The sequence below is a fragment of the Aphis gossypii genome, chromosome 3 (assembly GCF_020184175.1).
Source record: "Aphis gossypii isolate Hap1 chromosome 3, ASM2018417v2, whole genome shotgun sequence".
Lineage (NCBI taxonomy): Eukaryota > Metazoa > Arthropoda > Insecta > Hemiptera > Aphididae > Aphis > Aphis gossypii.
This window is the reverse complement of record NC_065532.1, coordinates 37,817,583-37,841,121: the sequence shown is the minus strand read 5'-3', so window position 1 is coordinate 37,841,121 and position 23,539 is coordinate 37,817,583. Positions and strand designations below refer to the sequence as shown.

General features: G+C 24.1%; 1 protein-coding gene and 1 long non-coding RNA gene across 2 annotated transcripts; one reads left to right on the top strand and one right to left on the bottom strand.

Annotated features, from left to right (window-relative positions):
* The first annotated feature begins 1,879 nt into the window (after window positions 1–1,879).
* Window positions 1,880–12,392, top strand: LOC126550860 (uncharacterized). The gene is made up of 2 exons (XR_007604904.1): window positions 1,880–2,031; window positions 12,230–12,392. It is a non-coding gene; the product is annotated as an uncharacterized LOC126550860 (long non-coding RNA).
* LOC114128178 (maltase A1-like) lies at window positions 10,927–19,142 on the bottom strand. The gene is made up of 10 exons (XM_027992629.2): window positions 18,888–19,142; window positions 15,758–15,937; window positions 15,531–15,688; window positions 13,934–14,062; window positions 13,581–13,819; window positions 12,582–12,780; window positions 12,254–12,509; window positions 11,939–12,131; window positions 11,295–11,438; window positions 10,927–11,139 (listed from the first exon to the last, which is right to left on the bottom strand). The coding sequence occupies exons 1-10, from the start codon at window positions 19,069–19,071 to the stop codon at window positions 11,043–11,045; spliced, it is 1,779 nt and encodes a 592-aa protein (XP_027848430.2). The 5' UTR covers window positions 19,072–19,142; the 3' UTR covers window positions 10,927–11,042.
* Window positions 19,143–23,539: the final 4,397 nt, after the last annotated feature.

Sequence of the window (23,539 nt, the reverse complement as noted above, 5' to 3'; positions counted from 1 at the left end):
TCACTGGGGTTATACAAGAATATAAGGGCAGTGTTTATGACAGGTATAGTCACCCCCCACACTCCGAAAAACTTACCTCACTCTTATTTCTGGCCCGCCGTTCGGTCATACAACTCCGTTCCAGACGCGTGCTTATGCGTGTGCGTGCTCGTTTTCTATTTCATAATACTGCAGGTTAGGTTAAGTAAGTACCGCTTCAAATGATAATAAGACGTATTGAATTACAACCATCGTAGTTGTACCTGATACTTAGGCAGATGTCGTGTAAATGTATACTACGAGTACATGCAGCCAGTCAATACAAATCTGCGCATATTATTACGAGCGATAATAAATTGATTATATGGAGATGATTATATAATATAGTATATTATAATACCCTTTCAGTTATTCGATGCAATGTCATTGTTTATATCAAAAGCGTATGGAGTACATACTTTAAGAAGAACGTTGCTTTATTCGTATTCAAAACGAATAATTGTATATAATTGCGCGTTAAGATGATATTGTAGGTATTAAGAACAAACAGATTACGTGATAAACATAAAACACGAGATATTGTCCTTGATATTACGTGAAAAAAAAAACATTTTAATTTTCAAAAATATAGTCGCTCCTGAAAATTATATAAAACAAGAATTTCAAATACAAGCACCGATATAGCGTATGTTTGAGGCATCTTTGAAGTCTAATGCTATAGTCCCATCATTTCGTTTTTATTGAATAGAAAAATGTTTAGTCGTGACAGAAACGGTAGGTTTTCCCGTGTCCGTCTAATTGGCGATATTGTTCTAAGGATTTGTATCGTTTGCTATATAATTTTAATAATATTTGTTTTGTTATTTGTTTACTTTTGCTTCAAACCTAAAATTAACATGTCGGACTAATACAATCTTGACACATCATAGGCTCTTTTTTCAAATACAGTGAAATTTCCATATAACGAACTTCCATTTAAAGAAATTTTTTTGTTCTCCTTGAGATTTCGTTAAATAGAAGTTTCACTGTACTTTGAAACTGGTATCAACATTTTAAAATGTTGATATACTATCCAATTTTTCAACGATTTTAGAAAATAGAAAAATTTTACTTTTATTCCTTTTTTTTCTGCAATAAGATTTAACAACTTAAAACTATTAAACTTTTCAATAATTTGAAAAATGAAACGACCAAGAAGATTTATTTTTTTGTCTTTTATACAAGTAGTGTTTAACACCGGAATAGGTCATTTTACCCCATTTTACCCACTACGTGCCATACAACGGTGCCTACTATCTGCTACCATATCATACTACCATAACTGTTTTCCATTTTCTAATCGTGCGTATTGCACGACTGAACAAATTGTATGGAAAGGAAAAAATGCATTTGTTATTGTATTAAGTGAAATCGTATATTCACACTAAGTTTCTGCAGAGAAAACCGATTGCATACAATACACTCCCCTTGTCAGTTGTCTGTGAATGTTGTGCAGATCATAAAATGCATTGAGGGTGTTGAACGCAGTTAATGTGCATGTGATTTGCGTATTTGTCACGGCGGACTGGCGTTTAACACCCACGGGGATTCTTCTAGCCCGCACAATGATAGACGTGATATTGTAAAGTCATTATAGAACGCGTGTCGAAACGTACAAGTATCATAAACTATCACATAAAATAATGTTAAGAATTTAATTTATACTTCCTCCCCTCCTTCACAAACCAATGAAAGATAAATTATTATTATTAATAATAATATCAATGTATTTATTTTTCACTTGGTTTCATGTGATTAGAACAGATAATGTGTTTCTATTCTAACTGTTGTTGATTAAAATTGACAATTTGTACTTATTTGGCCTTGTATCAGTTACGTCATTTGTTAAAGGGGGGAAGGTACAATACTCAATGCCTAATTGATTTTTATTATTTAGTCTTCACGTACAAGGTACAATAGTTTACATCATAATTTATAAATTGCTTATGTATGTCGATGTATGCAGACAAAAACCTAGGTACTAAAAGAATCTAATAAATTCCACTTTAAATAGTAAGTAATAATTTCTATGTTTCTATTATGTATTAATATAACGTTTTTTATTAATTATTAAACCTACATTTATTTATACTTTAATAATAATATAACATTATTTCTAGTAGGTATAAACTGATTTATGTAGTAAATCACGCTACTATGTTACGACCTAAGTATATATTAGTAATATTACTCAAAATTGTTTACGTTATAAATGATGTTATTTTACATCAGTATTTTTATTTAATATATATTTAGTTTATTAACTATATTATTAATATATATGTATATTATATGTATAATATATATATATATTATATATATATATATTACTATATTATAACCTTATGAAAAATTACATTTTTTGTATGAGGCGAGTTTAATTCACTATACTACGCATTTCGAAAGCGCACTCGACTATGATAAGTTTACTTTTATGCTAAATCTGCTTCGGGGAAATTTTCACAAACACTTCAAGTGGATTAATGCTTTAATATTATTTATTACTTTATTAGTGTTGTCAAAATAATAATACAATTCAGTTTACGTTAAAATTATATTATCAGATAAGCTCCTGTACTAAGTTTAAGTAGTAAATGTAAGCTATTTACCTATAAGCTTTAAGCAATGATACTTATTATATTTATGACCAAATATATCAGATACTGAGAGTTAAATCTGTGATAAAGAAGCGATAAATTCATTATAGTTTGTTAGGTAATTATAGCATATACTGCGTACTATTTTATACATTGTACATGGTCTTAATAGTTTTAATTAATATTTTATTATATAACATTATAATTAAATTGAATAGAAGTCTGTAATATTTGTAGTTAACTATTATTTAAAAGATTCTTAAATTTATTGTTTTAACATTGAATTAAATTATAGATAATATATTGTACATTTACCTATAAACAATATTTCTCAAACTTTACCAATAGTTAATAAAATTATATATTCAATAATTACCGTAATTCAACATTCAGTACTTATTATATTGTTTTAATTGATATCCAACTATATTTCATTTATTATAGTTGCATTGATGAAATTTACTTATAATTTACCAAATAAAAACCTCGAAAGTCCAACATTCGTTAATCCAATAACCTCAATAATTTGATACTTTTATTTCTCTTTCTTATATACCTACAAGAATTTCATTTTATTTTATTAATACAACATACTCAGTATAGTTTGTTTCTAAATATAATATGTGTGATAATATAACACCAAAAGCATTTATAAATACATACATTTACAATTTGTACATATAATATACATTTTTGCATTAATTCTTTTACATGGTTCCTTTTTATGGTAATACCCTTAATAATCTAATACATTTTTTCAACCGTTGTCTTCTTGGTATAAATAAATAGAACTAACTATTGAGGCCTTACTATAATTATATTATAACAATTATGAAAAGTAATATTTTTGATGTCAGAAGTTTTTTATTATTTTAAAAAAAAAAATAAAATATACATAAAAATAAAATATAAATACTATAAATTTATTATTTTTAATAATTGTTAAATAAATAATAGCACCTTAATTTCTATAATGTAATCGCAATTTGGTAGGGATGTGCTTACTTGCTTACTTTATTCTGCGCGTGTAACGTAGAACAATTATTATTTTTTTAATGGTGCACTTTCTTAACGGATTTAAATTACATATTGTTGTATTATCACAATTATATATATATCGTAGTAGGTATAACTATTAATGTCCTATCCCGTGGGACTGTGCATATTACACGAAATCACGTTATAATATCGATATACATAATTTGTATAGTGTTTATATTGTGTACCTATGTGTATAATATTACTAATAGTCGTCTGTGGGAACTAGCAAAACAAATTGCATACAATTATATACTAGTCTACGACGAAAAAGAAACGTACACGTAAACCTCAGTACCTAACGTTGAATAAGGCGTGTGTTTTTTCCACGATAATAACTACATGCACGTCATCGGCCGATCTGTCCTGTCATATACACACTCAAGGGAAACCGATAATTATTATATTTAGGGTGGGTCGACCCCACAACGTCAACCCTCTTTTTTTTCGTCGTGCACACAGTCGCGGTAGTGCCTACTGCTACTTTGGTCACGCCCACCTTGTACAACTTTACAATAGAAAACACGTCGCGGAAAGAGACGCGCACACCACGACGACCGGCAGCTACAGCGATTATGAGACATAAGCACATTATTTTTTCCCTTCGTATATTCAAAGAATAACATCTATAAACGTTATAGAAATGTATAGGTAATAAACTTACTATTTAATCCGTATACCATTTCCAACTATTACCATTTATGACTGATATTTAGCAATATATATTTATCTTATGTCAATATTCGTTAAGTAGTTTGTGTTGCATAAAAGTTAAATTATTATGGCTATTAATCGTAATAATACTTATCGAATTTGTGTCTAAAATTAAGCTTATTAAGTTTTGCGAACTAGATTTTTTGAATCATCGATAGCTATTGTAAATTTATATAACTAAATATATGGATTTCGTACATTAAATTAACGGTTATAAATTATAAATAATAAATTATAAAATATAAATTAATATCATATATTATAACTATTTAGTTGACTTTTTCTTATTTTAATATTTCAAATTCAGTACTAAAAAAATGAAAAACATACTATTAATAGTAATTAATAATATATTTGAATAATATTTATAAAATAAATTATAGACACATACACTTTAAAAATAAATCAAATTCTTACCACATTATTTATTTTAACGTTAAATTATGTATCTTAAAATAAAAATATTTATTCATCTTATTCAAATATATTATAGCATTATTACATTTATATCATACTCATAAATCTGTATACAAAAATCAAATATTTAAATATTAGAAAAATTTAAATGAAAATTGAATACATAACTTATGAGTATAACTTATTTAATATTATATCTATAAATGTAAGTCTATAAAATAAGTTTTCTGAAAAAAAAATAAATTTCCCTATTAGTTGATGTTTGTTTGTATATTGGTATGCAAAAGATAAATATATTATATTATACATGATGCTAACATGGTAAATGACATAATTTATCTAAAAATTGGTTAATATTGTAATAATTTATAATTATACATAATAATTAATCAGTTATTGACGTAAATTACCAGTTTGATTAGAGAATGGTGTTCAATTAATTTATATAGTTATGAACGACATTCAAAAACGTCCAGTGATAAGTGTATATCCAAAAAAAGCATCATTTGTTAAAAATATTATGATGAATGTCGAAATAAGATCGATGAGCAAAAACCCAAGTAATAATATGAAATAGTTTATAAGTTGGTATCTAGTACCTACCTATATTATAATATTATATATTCTGACTTATTGTGTGTCCAACGACCGCGTATTTAATAATCATTTCTACTTATAATAGGTAGTGTTTATCATGAACTGTTTAACTAAAATGTTAATTAAATTAAAGCAAAGTGATTTTATTTAATTATAATATTAAAGTATAGAGTATTAAGAAAAATGTAAAGTATTAATCGAAAAAAAATATAAACAATAAAAAGAAAGAAAACAATATATTTTATTTTAGTTCTGAAGAATATAACAATACGCTGATTAAAAAAATAAAGGAGTTGAAAAATGGAACGTATAAAAAAACGAACGGTAACGAATTATATGTTTCTAACTAAATATGATGTTTTCACATTAAGTGGAAAAGAAAAATTAATCTATAGTTGACAATGACCCTGACGTTTTATATTATTACGTCACAGTAGACGAGTAGTTTCAAACAACTGTTTGAAGTTATTCGCATGGCACATTTTGTAATAGAGCTTGATGGAAGAAATCACGGAAAAAAAGTTCCGACATAAAACATCCCACCTTCAATAATATAGACTTAATTTTAGGTGTTACCTTATATTTGTGTAATAATTAGCAGTCGAACACATACTGATAATCGTTTCGATATAAGTGATATAATAATAATAAATATAATAAAGTATTATATAATAATAATCTATGTAATGATAAAATGTTATAATGAAATAATAATATATACAATAGTCAATAATACATTAATATAAAATTATTATAGTAATATAATTTACGAAATTATTTTTTAATCGCACCTCTTCCTTATATTATGACTAACAGCTGTTAAAAAACCTAACACGTCGATTTAGCCGATTTATGTATTTGTATACATACGTCTTGTAGACGTGTTTCTACGGTCGGAGTCAGTCCTAGTTAAAATCTCAGCTCTAGTTATTATGATAGATAACAAACATACGAGTAAATGAACAAGCATTTTATACATCACACATTAAAATACCAAGTACAACTTTAGAACTATACAAGAAATCGTATTTCGGTAAATTGTTCACTTAACTTTTATCCAGGACTTTTTTTCCTAGTGTGAGACTTTCTTTACCGGGATTTTTTTTCCGTTTACTGGTGGAAGAAATATGATGTTTATAGCTGAGTTAAAAACCAAATATTGTAACGTGACAACGGAAGCTTAAGTTATATCATACTTTAGACTTATGCTGTAAGTAATTGTTAAAAATAAAACAATCAAATCCAAAAACAGGACTTGTGACAAAACCAATTCTACATTCAGAAATATGAGAGTTTAAATTTATTTAATTAACATTCAACCGCAAAACTACAATAACTTAGATTGAGAAGTAAGAAAATCATTCAAGTAATAAAAAAATTAATGTTTTATTTGAGATATATCATCATTGACTGCAAATCTTGGTAAATTAAGTCAATTATTGGTGAAAGATGTACATTTAAATTTAAAAGGGTCTTTTTTTACAACATTTGTCTTAAATCATTTTGGCGATTGACATCATTGACTGGGGAATTGTGAAATTTATCAATTATTATCGTCATCCATCGTACCTGAAATCCATAATATTAACTTCATATAAATATATACGTTTAATCGCACAAATACATAGTACATATTATTATATGCTTATAATAGTTATAATAATACCTAATAATATATAATATACAGTTTTACTTACACATAGAAAATAATAATAATTTCGATTCTAAGTCACATTGTTTAAGTAATTACATAGATAAAATACTTGTATATTGAGTTATAATTTTAATTATATGACAAACCATAAAGATAAATAACGATAAAATATTAATCGTATTATAAACGAGAGATAGAAAGTTCCCGATAATAAAATTTTCATGAAATCATTAAATAAAAAAAAGAAGGGGACTCAAAACCACTACAATAATGGTACTATAATGGATTGGGCATAAGATATGTTGAAATATTACTGAATTACCATGCCATAAATATCTAAATACGAGTACCTACCTTAATTCTAAAGGTGTTGTTTATGTATTAAATGTGTGTTCCTCAAGTGACAAACTAACTAAACAACGTTTAAAGTGTATTATGTAAAAATTAATTTATCGCTGAACATAGGCACACCCTATGATATTTCATAAACCAAAAATACCAATGCCTTAATGAAACTTTTATCTTTCTGTAAATACCATAAAATGGTAAAAATAGATTTATAGAACCTAAAACTAAAAAAGTTTTAAAATAAACTAAAAATTTTATTGTGAATAGTAAAACTCATGATAATATAATATATATAAAAGTTTAAGTTCTCGTAAATAATTTTTTTTTAAATTATAACAAAACAATTATAATATTATATTATTCTTGTTAAATATATTTTAGAATAAAAAAATAATATTATGAATATGTTTTTGTAGAAACTAATATTGTGAAACTGTCCTTGATGAATTTCTGTATGTCATTTAACGTTTTATGCGTGTATAAACCCTCGAAATACTACCGAGGGTAGTATTATCCTCGATTGACATAAGTTTCTTTATAAATATGTTAAGAAAAGTTGTAATGGAATATAAATACAAAAGTGATTATATTATAGGAGTACTCAGGTGATTATAGTGATTATATACCCATTTCAGTCAAAATAATATTGGCTGTTTCCAACACAGTTCTTTTCTGCCACAAACGAAAAATGTACGATTCCCGTTTCGGCCAAAAAACGTAAAAGCCAAAACAATTTTGGAAACCAATGAAGACGCAATAATAAAAAAATGCCAACGAAATTAGTAGGTAGAGTTTTGAAAAAACTGTTTCTTATGGTATATGTATTTTAATTTTTAGTTGTTATTTAAAGATGTTATATTTTTAAAACAAACTCCTATAATTCAATTGTATTATTTGACTTATTATCATAACGTAATTGTACACAATTAAATATACGGTTCTCATACTATATTTTCACTAAAATACATTTTGGCGGAAACAATAATCGGCTGCATCCTAGTTGGGTCCCAGATAAAAATCCTAAAAAATTAGGTACTACACTATTGTTTATAAATAGTACACTTTTGTATAAACTTTTGGAAAGTTAGTATAGTGTAATAAAAATATAATGCATTTTAATTAAAATTTTTATTACTGAAATTTTTTAGTTATATTATTAGCTATACATTTTTCTTTTAGTAAGATCCATGAGAGAAAACCACTTACGTCTGTCTTTATTACGACTATCCCAATAGTAATGACGTTATATACATAGGTACTAGGTACTTTTCATTTACTTTTCAATTCAATAAAATTGTATTAATATGAAAAGATTTTTAAAAACAATCTCTTTTAATCCAAAATTTACATGGTCACTTATAAATGAAGAAACGGAATCTAAATACCAAATGCAAGGATAAAAGTGAAATTATAATAAGTAATGATAATGGTGAAAATATAGAGCGAAAATAGTATCAGATATATTTACCTAATATTTTATTAAGATAGGAAAGAAACTAACTTATAGAGAAAATAACCAAAGCTAGAATAATAAATTTTTTTCCCCGTCTTTTTTTAACTGTCTAACAGAAATCGAATTTTAAATAATAATAAAACAATGTTCATGAGTCATGACTTTTTCCATAAATAAAAATTACATAAATTCTAATTCATTAATAATTTATAGTTGAACTAATAATAAATTATGCAACAAACATACTAATTCTAAACGTACTAAAAAAGTTTCAATAATATGATATTCAAGTATTATTTTTGATAATAACCTAAGATAGCATCTACATCTACATAATGCAGTAGAGAAGCTACAAACTATTACTATAACTTATAAATTTATTTAACTCAAAAATTGAATACCTAAACAAACTACGATATGTTTTGTCTTGTACCAATAAATTTATCAATATGACAATACGGCCCATGTCTATTAGTTTGAGATAGACTAGGTGATGGCATTTTAAAACAACTGCAAGTTTATCAAAACAATATAGTACGAACTTGTTTAAATAAAAATACTTTGGAAGGGTCGACTAGATAAATCTACTCAGAGTTGGACGTGTTACCAGTTAAAATACTTTATAAAAAAAATTTTAGTTATGTTTGTTTTAAACTTTAAAACAAAAAAAAACTAGTAGACATTTTTGTGAAAACAAAAGAGAAAATAGAATTTATAATATTCATGTTTTTTTTTTATTATTTAGAGCCTACTAATTTTAACTTAATGACATATAAGTCTATAAAAATATTAATTTACATCGAAGTAGTGAAAAAATTGTATGTAAATGGTTATGCATATAATTAGTTTACATTTTAATTGTTAATATTACTTTCTCATTGTACGTTAAGCATTTTTATAAAATGTACAGATGATTGTTTTTTTTTTTTATTTACTAATTTATTCGTTTGCTTATTTATAATTTTAAAATTAATTTAAATAAATTTAAAAATACATATTCTCAATCATAAACATAGAGATTGGTAACCGTAAAATTGTATTTGTTGTTTCTATATTGTTAATTTATGATGATACTAAATAATAATGATAATAATAAAAAATAATATGTTGTTATTAATTGTCGTTTAAATAAGTTCTGTCATCTGAATCAAAACTTAAAAGTCTAAAAAATTGATTGTTATATATCTTTTAGATTTTATGGTTCCAATAAGAATAACTTATGAGTTATGAGGAAAAGTATTAATTTTTCAAAACTTAAATATAAAAAAAAGCTCTTATGCATTTTTAAATACAAAATAGTTAATCAACTTTTGGTATTTTGACAGATTTCGTCAAATTCATATAAAAAAATTGTGCCAATGAATTTTTAATATTTTCATACAAATATTAGAAGAGCTTTTATGGGGTCTTGAATACAATTTTTAAGCATTTCTACCATGCAAATAACATTTAATTGACATTTATAAAATAGAAAAACTAAAAAAAATTGAAAATTTCTTATGCCTTTAAATAATTTAAAAATATATTATAAATTTTATCGCACAAAGAAAATGGTAATATATATATTTGGTGAAAATTTCAAGTATTTATTGTTATTTTTTTTAAGTACAATAAAAATATGTCAAAAACTGTTTAAAAAAAAATTATTATTTTATGTGTGAATATCAAATACAGTATTATTTTAACTTAAAATGCTTATAAAAATTTAAGTTAGGATTCAAGTGAGGTTGGTTTTTTACATATAAATTAAACAACTAATGAAAAAACTGGTATTCAATTTTTAATGTTTAGGCACAAAAATATTTATGAATAAAAAATTAACTATAAAATAATCTACCAACTTTCGCGATTTTTATGAATTTTATCAAAATTCTAAATTTTAATCATCAATAAAAAAATATTGAAACTATTGATTTTTTTATAAATTTCCAAGTATATTGAAAATGTCTTATGCCAAATACAAAATATAATTCATCGATTTACGAATCACCAAAAAAACCGCATCATATAGGTATGATAATAATTATCATAATTTATTATACAGTCTTATCTATAAATTATTAATAGGTACATTTAAATACATCACTAAATATACTTTCAAACGGGTTTAGTTTATTTGGAATTAATTAAAATAATTAAATATAATTTAATATTTTAATTAATAATTTTTATACATAAGTTAATTATATATTATATTCTTAAAATTCTATGAATTAGCCAATGTATCTTCATTTATTCTTGAAGTTGTAAGTACAAGAGCTGCTTTTGGTCGCAATAACACATTTTCTGCATTTACTAAATTTCTAAAACAATACAAAAAAAACGAATAAATAAATTATGAAACATATTAAAAAAGATTATTTAATTTTTGATCAATATATTATATTTAAATGGTTTATTGTATAGTTTAAAATATTTGTTTTACATCGATTCAGTTATAAAATATTTTTTTACTTACCCGGTAACATAACCAGAGTTAATACTAGAGACCTTAATTTTTAAAGTCAGTGGTAAAGTAGCTCTGAATTTCAATAAATCAACTACTTCTATTTCACTCCCCAAGTTGACTACAATGAAGTATGTTGGATGATCATAAAAACTCCTAAAATAAATCAATAAATTAGTTATATATGTTTTTATAAAATCCTTCCAAGTTTCAGCAATTTTTTAAGTTCTATAAATTAAAAATAAATGTGTTGTACTCGTATTTTTTTTCGTATTTTAATGTATTTTAATTATATATAATATTTAATTGATTAATACAAATTCAAACGAAAATTAATGCTATAAAAATATTATATTATATAGTAAAATATCTTATACATAATAAAGTATTTTAGTACTTTAATAGAAATAAAAAATTGCAACTAGTTATGTTCTAAAATATTATTATATAATAAGTTTTTATTAAAAAAAAAAAAAAAGTATTTTAATATATTTAATATATATTAAAGTTGTAGTGATATTTCACACGATCAACTTTTTAAATATCTACTAAATACTTTATAACTTTATAAGAAATATAGTATTTTTTTTCAATAACAAAAGTCAAATATTCCACACTTAATGATACTATAATACAACATTTTTTCATGAACCTACCGTGAAAATCCAAATACCCATTTGGATAAAGTGTATAGGTGCAAATCGCCTTTGAGAAATGTCAGACTTCTCCTTAACCTCGCCAATTGCCTGTATGACCTTAGATTACTTTTATACTTTGATTCTTCTACTATATTTTTTTTCCAATAATCGGAGTTAAGAGGAAGCCACAAGTTAGATGAATTAGAAAAACCTGCATGTAATAATAAAGTTAACGTTATGAGTTTTTCCTGTTTTTTCTGTTTTATCATGTTTTATAATTTTATTATTGAAAATTATTCTGTATTGTAGGTGCGCTCAATACACTTTATTCACCTGCATTATACGAACTGTCCCACGGGAATGGAGTCCTTACGGGATCTCTGCTAAATTTCAAAAACCTATAAGGGCCGACGTTGAGCCCAGCTGGATCAACAGTTTGGTCCCAACGAACGTTTGTGTCTATCAAACCAAGTTCGTCTCCGTAATAAGTCACTGAAGTACCAGGCAAGAGGTGTTGAATCATATGTAATCCATCGACTAACATTGGGTTGCTTCTTGTAGCCACTCTCGAGTTATCATGGTTACCTAGCTGAACGCCAAAACGATTTTCCACCGATAATAATTGAACTGTCCAAATAAAAATACTAATTGTTTTACTCACCACCCAGTTTGGCCACATGCCGGTGGGCATACCATTAATCCAGGATTTAATCATATTATGAACTTGAGCAGCATCCGATTGTTGATCAAACGTGTTAATGAATAAAAAGTTGAATGGAAAATGAGCCCCAGGCGCTGACTGGTTACCGTAGTACAGCATGGTTTTATCAAAAGGTGAGTAACATTCTACCATCATAAACCTATAAAAATCGAGTTTACGTAAGTAAATATTCAAAATATCAGGTTAAGTATGTTATAAAATATAAAATAAATAATAATATTGTAATACCAAAATTTAATAAATAATTTGTGCTTTAGCTTTGAAATATTATGAAGTTTTTTTGGTTTTTATGTTTTTTTTTTTGTGAGTATGTGTAATTTGGACGTCGACTTATACTTAGAAACATCAAATAAAGTTAACTAGGTTTTAACCTAGTACTAAGTTAAAAGTTATAATCTTCAACTTTAAATAACTGTCACAATTTTAATTCTATTTTGACAAAATCGAAATTTTAAACTAAAAATCATTATTTTTCTTCAACAATTGTAGTTATTTTTATGATTTATAATTTTATTGTTATAAATAAAAATATTAACCACAGGGACTAATTATTTTTTTATTTTTTATTAAACATCTCAAAAAGGTAATAAATACAAATTATGTACAGGTAATAGATATTTATAGTTTATAAATTAAAGTTATAATTAAAGAAATATTCTTAAAGTTGGTAAATATGTAATTTATTGTATTTAATGTGACTATAATTAGATGATAAAATTACTCAAATAATTATTGCACATATCAATAAACGTCAAAAAATGTCCGACTTCTTATAGTGAGTATTTGTAACGAATGGTAACATTTATCATTATTACTGATCAATAATATTATCAACAATGTTAGTGGTGAATGATGAGTAGCAATTTCCAATATATAGTGCGATGCAGTTGTCAGTCACACAACTTAACATAAACACTTAAAATTTGATTATTTAATTACTTAGTTTTATTTTCCCTGGTCCTGTAACTGTCCAACATCTGTCTCCACGAGCGTACGATGGAATAAGTTTCTGGTTGATCAAGTGTGCTGGTATGCGATAATGAATCGTAATCAGTGTCCAAATAACCGATTTTGTTAGATTTTGGTTCATCAGCTAGATCTTCTCTTTCAAATAGATAGTTAACTGCGTCGAATCTAAATCCGTCAACGCCACGTCCCAACCAATATAATAGCGTGTTCTAAGGAAATAAAATTATTCGTTTAAAATTTATATCAACAATTAATTGATTATATTTTGAATTTTCATTACAATGGTAGTATATAATAATAAAATAATAATACATGTAATATACCTTAATTTCTTCTCTAACTGACGGACTTCTGTAGTTCAAGTCAGGCTGTTTTACTTGAAACTGATGTAAATAATATTGTTCACGTTCATCGTTCCATTCCCACGCAGATCCACTGTTGAACACGCCCAACTAAAAATCAACAAAATTTTGTATAATATAATAAATTATTTTTATACTTAAACATAAAAATAAGTAGTCAATGATATTTTATTATTATTATTTTGTTTTAACTTGCATATGTTACATCTATTAGCACTTACAATTAAAAAATAATTACAATTATAGAAATGATTAACTATTGACTAATAAAATAAGTAATAACTTTGTTATTTACAATTAAAATATGTTTTTACTTAATAATAAGTTTATCTAGTAGGTAGTTTTGTATTTGTAAAAAAGTAATTTTGTTATATTTTTATTGAGATTTATCGGCTAATTACAAAGTATGGTTGGGTGATTGTAAACTTTCTCGATAGCACCTAACCTTTTTAGAAGCTACTTCATTACTATCTGAAGTCTGAAGGGTATAATATCTAAACTTTTTTTGAGTATTCTACAAATTCGTTTGTACATTATAATTAAATATTTAAAACAATATGAATATAAACATCTTTAAAAAAAATAAAGCATGAAAAGTATAATAAAAATGTGTTTAAATATTGTTTAATATATTTTGTATATGTATATGATATATGTACATTTATAAAAAAAAATAGTGTAATTCTTTAAATAGCTACTTATATTTAAAGATTACATTTTATTGTTCTTTATATATACTTCAGTTATAAAATAAATCTTAAGTTTTATTTGAATTCCTTAATGATAATATACTTACAATCTGGTAAGTATTTAATAGTTAGTTTACTATAATTATACTTACATTTACTAAGTTTTGTCATAATTAACATTATTTGATCCGATTTTAAAATATTAACATCATATTTAATATGTATCAAGATATTTTATACAATTAGTACTGTTAAATGATGTAATTTTAACTATTAAATAATTTTGCACGTATAAATGTACTTTTTACTTGAGACTACTATAAACATTATACGTAAAAATTTGTTTTTCTTTAAAAACTGTTTTTTATTTCAGTTTTCACTCATGTGTTAAATCAAAATAAAATTAAAAATAATAAAATTTGTTTCATTTGAAGTGTGAATGACCAAATTCAAATTCAATATATTTCACTCAATTTTCACTGTTTGTATTTTTAACTAAAAAAATTAAATACGATGATTTAAAAATTTAATATTTATTTGTTGACAGTTAGGTAAATACCGATATTTGGTTATCTAATCAAACATATGAATAGAACATGATTAATTATATTCCAAATAAAAATGTGTTCTTAAATATTATAAGGTTTATATTTAAAAATGCTAATCAATTGAAATTCAATACAATATTGATGTAAACTATTTTAACCAAAATTAAAACTACAATGGTATGCAAGTATTTTTATAAGGGTAGATTATCTAAATGTAATAATTTAATAAAATATGTTAAGTTTGATTTGAGAAACTCTGATTTTTTTACCAAGGCGTGTTCAACAAAAAACTTATAACGTTATTTACTATATATTACTAACCCAATTACTCGGAGGCGTTTTAGTGCCGTTTTGATCAAAAATAGGATCTTTCCATACATAATAGTCAGTAAAAGGCTCTATTTTCTTAATTGATTTTTGGAACCATTCATGTTCGTCACTTGTATGATTTGGTACAAAGTCCAACAAGATCTTAATGCCTGTATGAGTGTTACAAATATATTACATCATTTAAAAAAAAAAATTGAATATAATAATAGCCTGCATACCATGTTTGTGAAACTCATCCCTCATACGTTCAAAATCTTCCATAGTACCATAAATAGGATCGATCTCCTTGTAGTCAGAAATATCGTAACCAAAATCATTTTGCGGTGAGAGGAATATCGGCGATAACCAAACGGCGCCGACATTTATACTTTTGAAATATGGGACTTTTTCAGTTATACCTATAAAATACAAAACGTAATAAAATAAAATTATAACGTGAATGTAATTTTTTAATTATTTCCATTATAACAACATTTTAAAATCATTAATCATATATATTTTAAATGTATAGTTCTTCGTAGCTCTTAAAATTAAAGAATATTAAAAATATTGAAAAAAAAAAATATACAATTGGTTAAAGCCATTAGGCGTGTTAATACAATTTGATATCATTAAAACTGTATTATAGTATTAATTCTTATGTTGTAAGAATACATTGTTTTAAAAAAGATAAAACTAATTATTAATTCGCTAACTAAACCGTAAGTATCTATAGACATAAATTGTAAGTGTATATAATATTTTATTTGATCAATCTTATCGATATTTATATGCGAAAATGCTAACTTAAAGTTTTAAGGAAGCAGAAGCATTCCTCAACTTCACACTATTTTATTGTATTATTTTTTATAAAGGTAATCATAACCTATGATTGAGTAATTTTCGGTACCGTAATTTGGTTTAATTCTCTGGAGTGTTATAAGATGGTTATGAGATTGAAAAATTAATAATTATAAACTTATATTATTATAATTAATTTATAAATTAAAAAGAAAATAAATTGTTTTCCTTTAATATTACAATTCTGAAGTATAAAATAATAGCAAACTAATAAATAAATTATACTGTAGAAACAAGAATTGAAAATGTTTCATGTAAATAAACTATTTAACTTGAAACTATTAATATTAAATTAAAATGATAAACGGTACAAAAATTCGTAGTAAAGTTAATCATTAATAAATTAGTAAATTATAACATCAAAATTATAAATTAAATAGTATATATAAAAAAAGTTATTTATAAAAATATGTAATAATGAATTTTATTATTTAAATAATACAAAAAATACATACAAAATACCGCAAGATACAATATATCTCAGCACTTCCTATAGCACTTCCAAAACTTTTACTGGGGGAGCGAGATCTTATCTCTTTTAGAATATAAAAAATCTAAAAACAATCTATTGTTCATACTAATACCTATACATAGAATAACAATTTTATATATTAACCTTATTCTATTATCTTATATATTATAATTCTATTATCTTTTACAAATCCACATACTTAAGATAAATTTCTAATGACCTTAAATTATCAAACTTATTATTAAACTTAATATTAATATTTAACAAGCGACATAAATCAAAACCAGTAAACAAGAAATTTTTTTATTTCAAAACTTTTCAATACTTTAGTAAACGTATATTAAAATATTGGTTATACATAGTATTATTTTTATGATTTGATAAAGGTATTAAATGTTTATGTTTATACAATTGTACTAATATAGATGATTGGTTATAAATAATCTTAAAATTGTTCACGTTGAGTTTTTCATAAACTAAAATAGTATTAGTTTGGATTAGAAGATTTCGTAAAAATGTAATAACATAATTTATTGTAATATTGAGCTTAGATATGATGTTATTATAACATGAATAGAGTAAATAGTTAAGAATAACAGTTTATTAATTTTAAAACGTGTTATTTTTTAAAAATTTTCTAATGTATATTTCATATTTTTGCATATTATTTTACAATTTTTTATTGCATATAAATCCTAGTTATTAGCAAATCCACGAATAGGTCCCTGAATATTCTATCTTTTTCAATCATAACATGTCATGATTTATGTATTATTTTTGCATGTTTAGAAAGTTACTCATTACTTTAAAATTAGCATAAATATATCTACAGATAAATGATCCAAAGTACATCAATTGTTGACAAACCAGCTAAAAATATAAATTATAAATTTGAAAAAACTGATTAAAAAAAAAGTATGAAAATTTAATAAACGATTTTTGATACAGTTTTCGAAAATGTTTGATAAAGTTAGTCATATTGAGATAGGTCTATAATTTTTACATGATAATTTTTTACCTGATTTAAATAATGGCGTTACAATAAATTATTAAACACTAAAAGAAAATAGACAATTAATAAAGACTTATTAAAAATTAACGATAATGGTAAAGAAATAGATTTAGAAATGTTCATAAGAATGTAATTTTTCAATCCATATTCATATAAAGAATTATAATTTTAATTTTCTCAATAAACTCACTAATCTTTGTACTACTAATTTATTGGATTAAGAAATATACTATCATAAATCTTACTTTTATCATTAAAATAAACTATATCAGAATTTTAATATTCATAAATATTTTTAAAAATATATTATGATTGATGTGTACGATATTATAGTGATATAGTATAATATGTCATGTTCATGTATACAAGCAGCAGTTCTACAAGTAAAGATACATATTATACTTATTTTTTAAAGTATTAAAATACGAATTTGAATACTCTGTAAGAAAAAGTTATTTGAGAACAAAATACAAATATAAATATTTAAAACCCGGATTTATAAATAAGTTTAAATTTGTATTATTTATATTTTTGTATGGATTAATAAAAAAATATTTGAAAAGTAGTATTTTATATTGAACATACTCCGAGAAAGTATTTTTATCCGAATTATTTAAAATATGTTCATAAAATTGGGGTTTTAAAATATATAATATAATAAAAATACTAAAAAGTGTTAGGTGGTAAGTGAAATACGTATAAATGTGAACAAAAATGTACTTAACACACACACGCACATATATATAATTGATTGCATATCACATATTTGATATTGTTTTTATAAAAATCAAAGTGAATACAATTCTTGGAATATTTTTTAATGTTTTACATTTTTTGCAACACACTTTGAAAATAAATTATTCAAATGTTTACTTCTAATATTATATCATTATTACTTAATGAGTATAATTATTGAATTTATGTCTCCGTAAGTAATTTAATAGTAAGGTGTATTGAAAAATAATAAAATGTATGCCGATCAACGATTATGTCTGAATTATTGAAATATATTATAGTTACTCACCGTTCAGGTCCCCAACTCCGTCACCATCGCTGTCTTTGAACGATCTCACGTAAATTTGATAGATAATTTCCGTTTGCCACCAGTCTGGTTGTACTGAGTCGCTCAAACCTTCATAAATAAACTCGGACGACACAAGATTGTTGAAGGCGAATAGCCACATACACACCGTAATTACTTTAAACATGTTGGCTGAGCGGTTGTGTTACAAACAGGGTATACAACACCTGTAATGTCAAACTCAACATTAATTATGGACTATTTATGCATTTTGACATGAATACAACATTTGTACGGATTTATCTGTATGTCATTTTGTAAGTGGCTGAGTCCCCTATCTCTTAGTTAACATTATCAGTGTACTCGAGAATTGCTCGTATTACACAGTTAAATCCGTTAAACGACGAGGTATGTTAAAAAAAAAGTAAACAATATAATGATTTGATTTTCCTAGACTGGTGAACAAGAAAGACTTAATGTCTACATAATTATTATGAATAGTTTACTAGTGTACTTAACACATATTGAGGTATTAGCGGCTGTACATTGCAATAGTTTCTGGATATGACAACACTTAATAGTAATAATATTATCTCGCAAATATTTTCGAATTGTATTACATGCATAATATACAAGTAATACGAATTTTTTTTTATATTGGTTTTAGTAATGTTTATTTCTATAATTCCTTTGTATTGCATTGTTTGCAATATATCATTAACTAAATTCATATATATATTATATTGAATTAATATTGATAAATCATAGAAATAAAATAAATCCACCATTCACAATATAGATTTTCATTAATTAATAATCAAGTGTTTTGGTTGATCACATACTATGTATAGATACTATAAAAATATTGAACTGTCGTAACGAAAAACAAACAACATAACTAGCTGTAGTTATCTTTTATTCATCTTTAGTATAAATCTATTTTTTTTATATTAATATTAATTAATGAATATAAACTTCAAATAATTAAAATAGCATCTTATAAATAATTTGGCAATTGTATTTACCTAATATTGCAATGAAATAAGAAAACTTTCAAACTATTTTATAAACAAATTTAAATGTATTTTAATAATTACTATTAATCTTAAAATTGCCTATTTAAAACCCCTTAATAAACTCATTACTCAATTTTAACTAAATTTCAATTTTATAATAATTATTATTATAAGTTATCAGTTTTTTAATCAACTAATATTATTAGAATAAAATTTAAATCTTTACTTAAAAAAAAAAAAATCTAGTTAATATTTGAACGAAAAACAAATGAATTTTTAATTTTATTTTTTAAAAAAATTGTACTTTTAAAAGGTACATGAAGAATAATTTAAATAATTTTTTTTAAGCTGTGGTAAATTAGAATTTATAAATGGCGAAGCTTACATCATAAAATATATTGAAATTAAATTTGAATCTATGTAGGAAAATTCAAACATTAATTTAATTTCGTTTATTTCCAATAATTACTATAGATATTTTTATTTAGTATATTATGGTCGATTAAATAATGCTTTATGAATGATTACTGATTGATATGTTTAAAATATTATTTAAAGATTAAGATATGTTTAAAAAGTAAGTTTATGAGAATAAATTATTATTTTTTTTTTGTTCAAAATTAAAAAAAAAGCTTGCTGGTGTTGAGGTAAGTGAAGCAAGGTGTACCTACTTATTAATTATCTGTATGAATATAATTTAAATTATGTTTTTATATTTAATTATACAGTTTTTAAATGCGTAATGATACAAAAAATGTCAAAATATTATTTTTCGAATACCTAAGTAGATAATTAACAGTTGTGAAATTAATCAATTTGATTATATTAAACAATAGACGAATTAGTATTTATTATACTTGAAATACTTTTTTTATATTATGTTATTAAACACATTTTATAGTTTTAACTAGAACAAAATTAGGTACAGCTTAATTCATACATTACAACATCCTTATCAGCTCTTGTCTTTAAAAGTAAATATTAAATGTTTTATGTATAATATTATACCTGTTGAAAATTGTTAATGACGCAAACGTATTCTACGAAAAAAAAATTGAAAACATAACTATTACAATAATCTCATAACATACAATGATACCATTATTTGTTTTATCATCATTTAACAAAAATTCTATTAAAATTGAATATTTGATATAATTTGGAAATTGTATTAAATAAAATATTTTTATAACAGAATAATAAAATAAAATATTTAACTAAATAATAAGCCAATATAAATTTTTAATTAATATTGCATATTTCAATACAAGTAGGTATCTTATAAATATTTTGTTACATAAAGGCGGAGGACGAAAAATGACGTCATTGGCCGATCAGTAGCATCAATTACTAAAATTATTCAATCACACAGGCAAATGTTGTAAAAAAACATCATTTAAACTTAAATTTATATCTTTCCCCGACAATTTACCAAGATTAGTGGTCATTGGTCAATGGTGATAAATTTTAAATAAAACATTTATTGTTTCATAACTCGATTAAATAATGCTTAACTAATCTAAAATATAATTTTTTTCGATATTGAATATCAATTAAATTAATTTGTACCCTCAAAATTTAGAATTTAGAATTGGTTTTGTCACCATTTCTTTTTTTGGATTCGATTGTTTTGTTTTGACAATTATTATCGCATAATCCTTAATGTAATATAACATAACTGTAGTCTCCGTTTTCACGTTACAATATTATTTGGTTTTTAATACAGCTATACCATCATATTTATATCACGATGTCCTAATACAAAATGTGTCGCGTGAATAACTTCAAACAATTGTTTGAAACTATTTTTTTACTGTGACGTAATAATGTAAAACGTAAGGGTTATTTTCAACTATATGTTTAATTAATTTTTATTTTCCATCTATTGTCACAACGTCATTATTAAAATTTTATTTAAACAATTCAAGAAAACACTAGTGTAGTTAAGTAGCGCTAATTATAAGTAGGAATGATTATAAAGTACGCGGTCGTCGCACACATAACTCGCCAAAGTATAAGCTTAATAATACTAGATACCAATTAATAAATCATTTCATATTATTACTTGAGTTTTCACTTGTCTATCTACTTTCGTTGTGATATTGGTAACAAACGAAGCTTTGCTGGGTATACGGTTATCACTGAACGTTTTTGAATGTCGTTCATACCAATATAAATAAATTGAATATCATTCCCTAACTTAACTGGTAATTGACAATAACCGGGTATTGTCTAAATTTACAATATTTACAAATTTTTAGGTAAATTACGTAATTTACCACATTAACATTATTCACTGTAACATATTTATTATAAAGGATATTGAATTTGTTAACAGGTATATTTTGATGTAATATCTTAATTTCAACTACAATGAAGTACTTAACAATTTTAAAAGAAGCATCTAGAATGTTCCGAAACATACAGTGTAAACAGATTTTAATAAGTAATTATGTTGCCCTTAATACTATAGTATTCTGAGCATTCATTATTATTTACAGGATATAGATAATATGTGTTATTGTTCATTCGTTATTATTAATTGTTACCAAACCGAACGTACTTGACAACTGTAAATAAAAAAAATGTTTTCATCTAATTGTTTTTTTTAACGATATGACTTAAGCTAGAAGTACCATTTGTATTTAACTAAAAATTATTGTTATCGTGTTTTTTTTACAGTTAAAAGCTACATTTATATCTATAGTATGTTTGTGTTGAACTCGAACTGGAGTATACAATTATACAAGTTAATATATTGTTTAGTTGTGAACATGTTAAAATTATCAGTTTACATATTGTGTAATAATTATTTATGAATATTGTACATTTATCGTATTATAATATCGTGTATATACATATTATTAATAATATAGGGTGGACTACTAGAACGAACGATTTTCAAAGTTAAATTATATTATAAAAAGTGAATTAAAATTAATTACTAGGTAATTTTATATTAGAATGAAGTAAATATCATACTAATTATTTATATAAGAATATTTTCTCGAAATTATCGATATCTTATCTATTGTCTTTGTATTGGATTATACAAATTAAGGTTAAAGCTAAGATAAATTAATGAAGGCTAAGTAGCCAAATAATTTTTATTAGATTATATTTTATTGTAAAATCATATTGTTTACTATCGAATATTTATCAAAGGCATATTATTTTTATGTTAATAATATTTAGTGATCCTTTTTAATTTTATCTTAAACAATTATCGAGAAAACATATTTTTAAAATCGGCTATTCACTGCCCCACTGTTTATAACAACTGATTTTTAACTAGGTATATTGTATTTTTAATTTGTATAATAAATAAAAACTTAAGGTTTTGGAAAGTTCGAATGAAACATGGAAGTAGGTATTAAATATATCATTATCTACTCTTATATAATACAAATTTTTGAAATAAATAACATATTTATATATTTTATTTCATTTCATTATAGAATTATTTAATATAGGTACTTAATATTGTAACAAACATAACTATAAAATAGAAGGCCTTTATCTAAAGCAATTAAAAACAGTAAAACTCCTAAATACCTTTAAAAAATCATAAAATTATGATGTCAAGTTGAGCAGCCAGTCGTGGCCTTAAGAGTGAGTGGGTAAAGATAAACAATGATA

Coding starts and splice junctions, on each gene's coding strand:
- LOC114128178 (XM_027992629.2), bottom strand. CDS start 19,071: ATGTTTAAAGTAATTACGGTGTGTATGTGGCTATTCGCCTTCAACAAT. Junction 15,938..18,887: donor CGGAGTTGGGGACCTGAACG/GTGAGTAACTAT, acceptor TGTATTTTATAG/GTATAACTGAAAAAGTCCCA. Junction 11,140..11,294: donor AACTCTGGTTATGTTACCGG/GTAAGTAAAAAA, acceptor GTATTGTTTTAG/AAATTTAGTAAATGCAGAAA.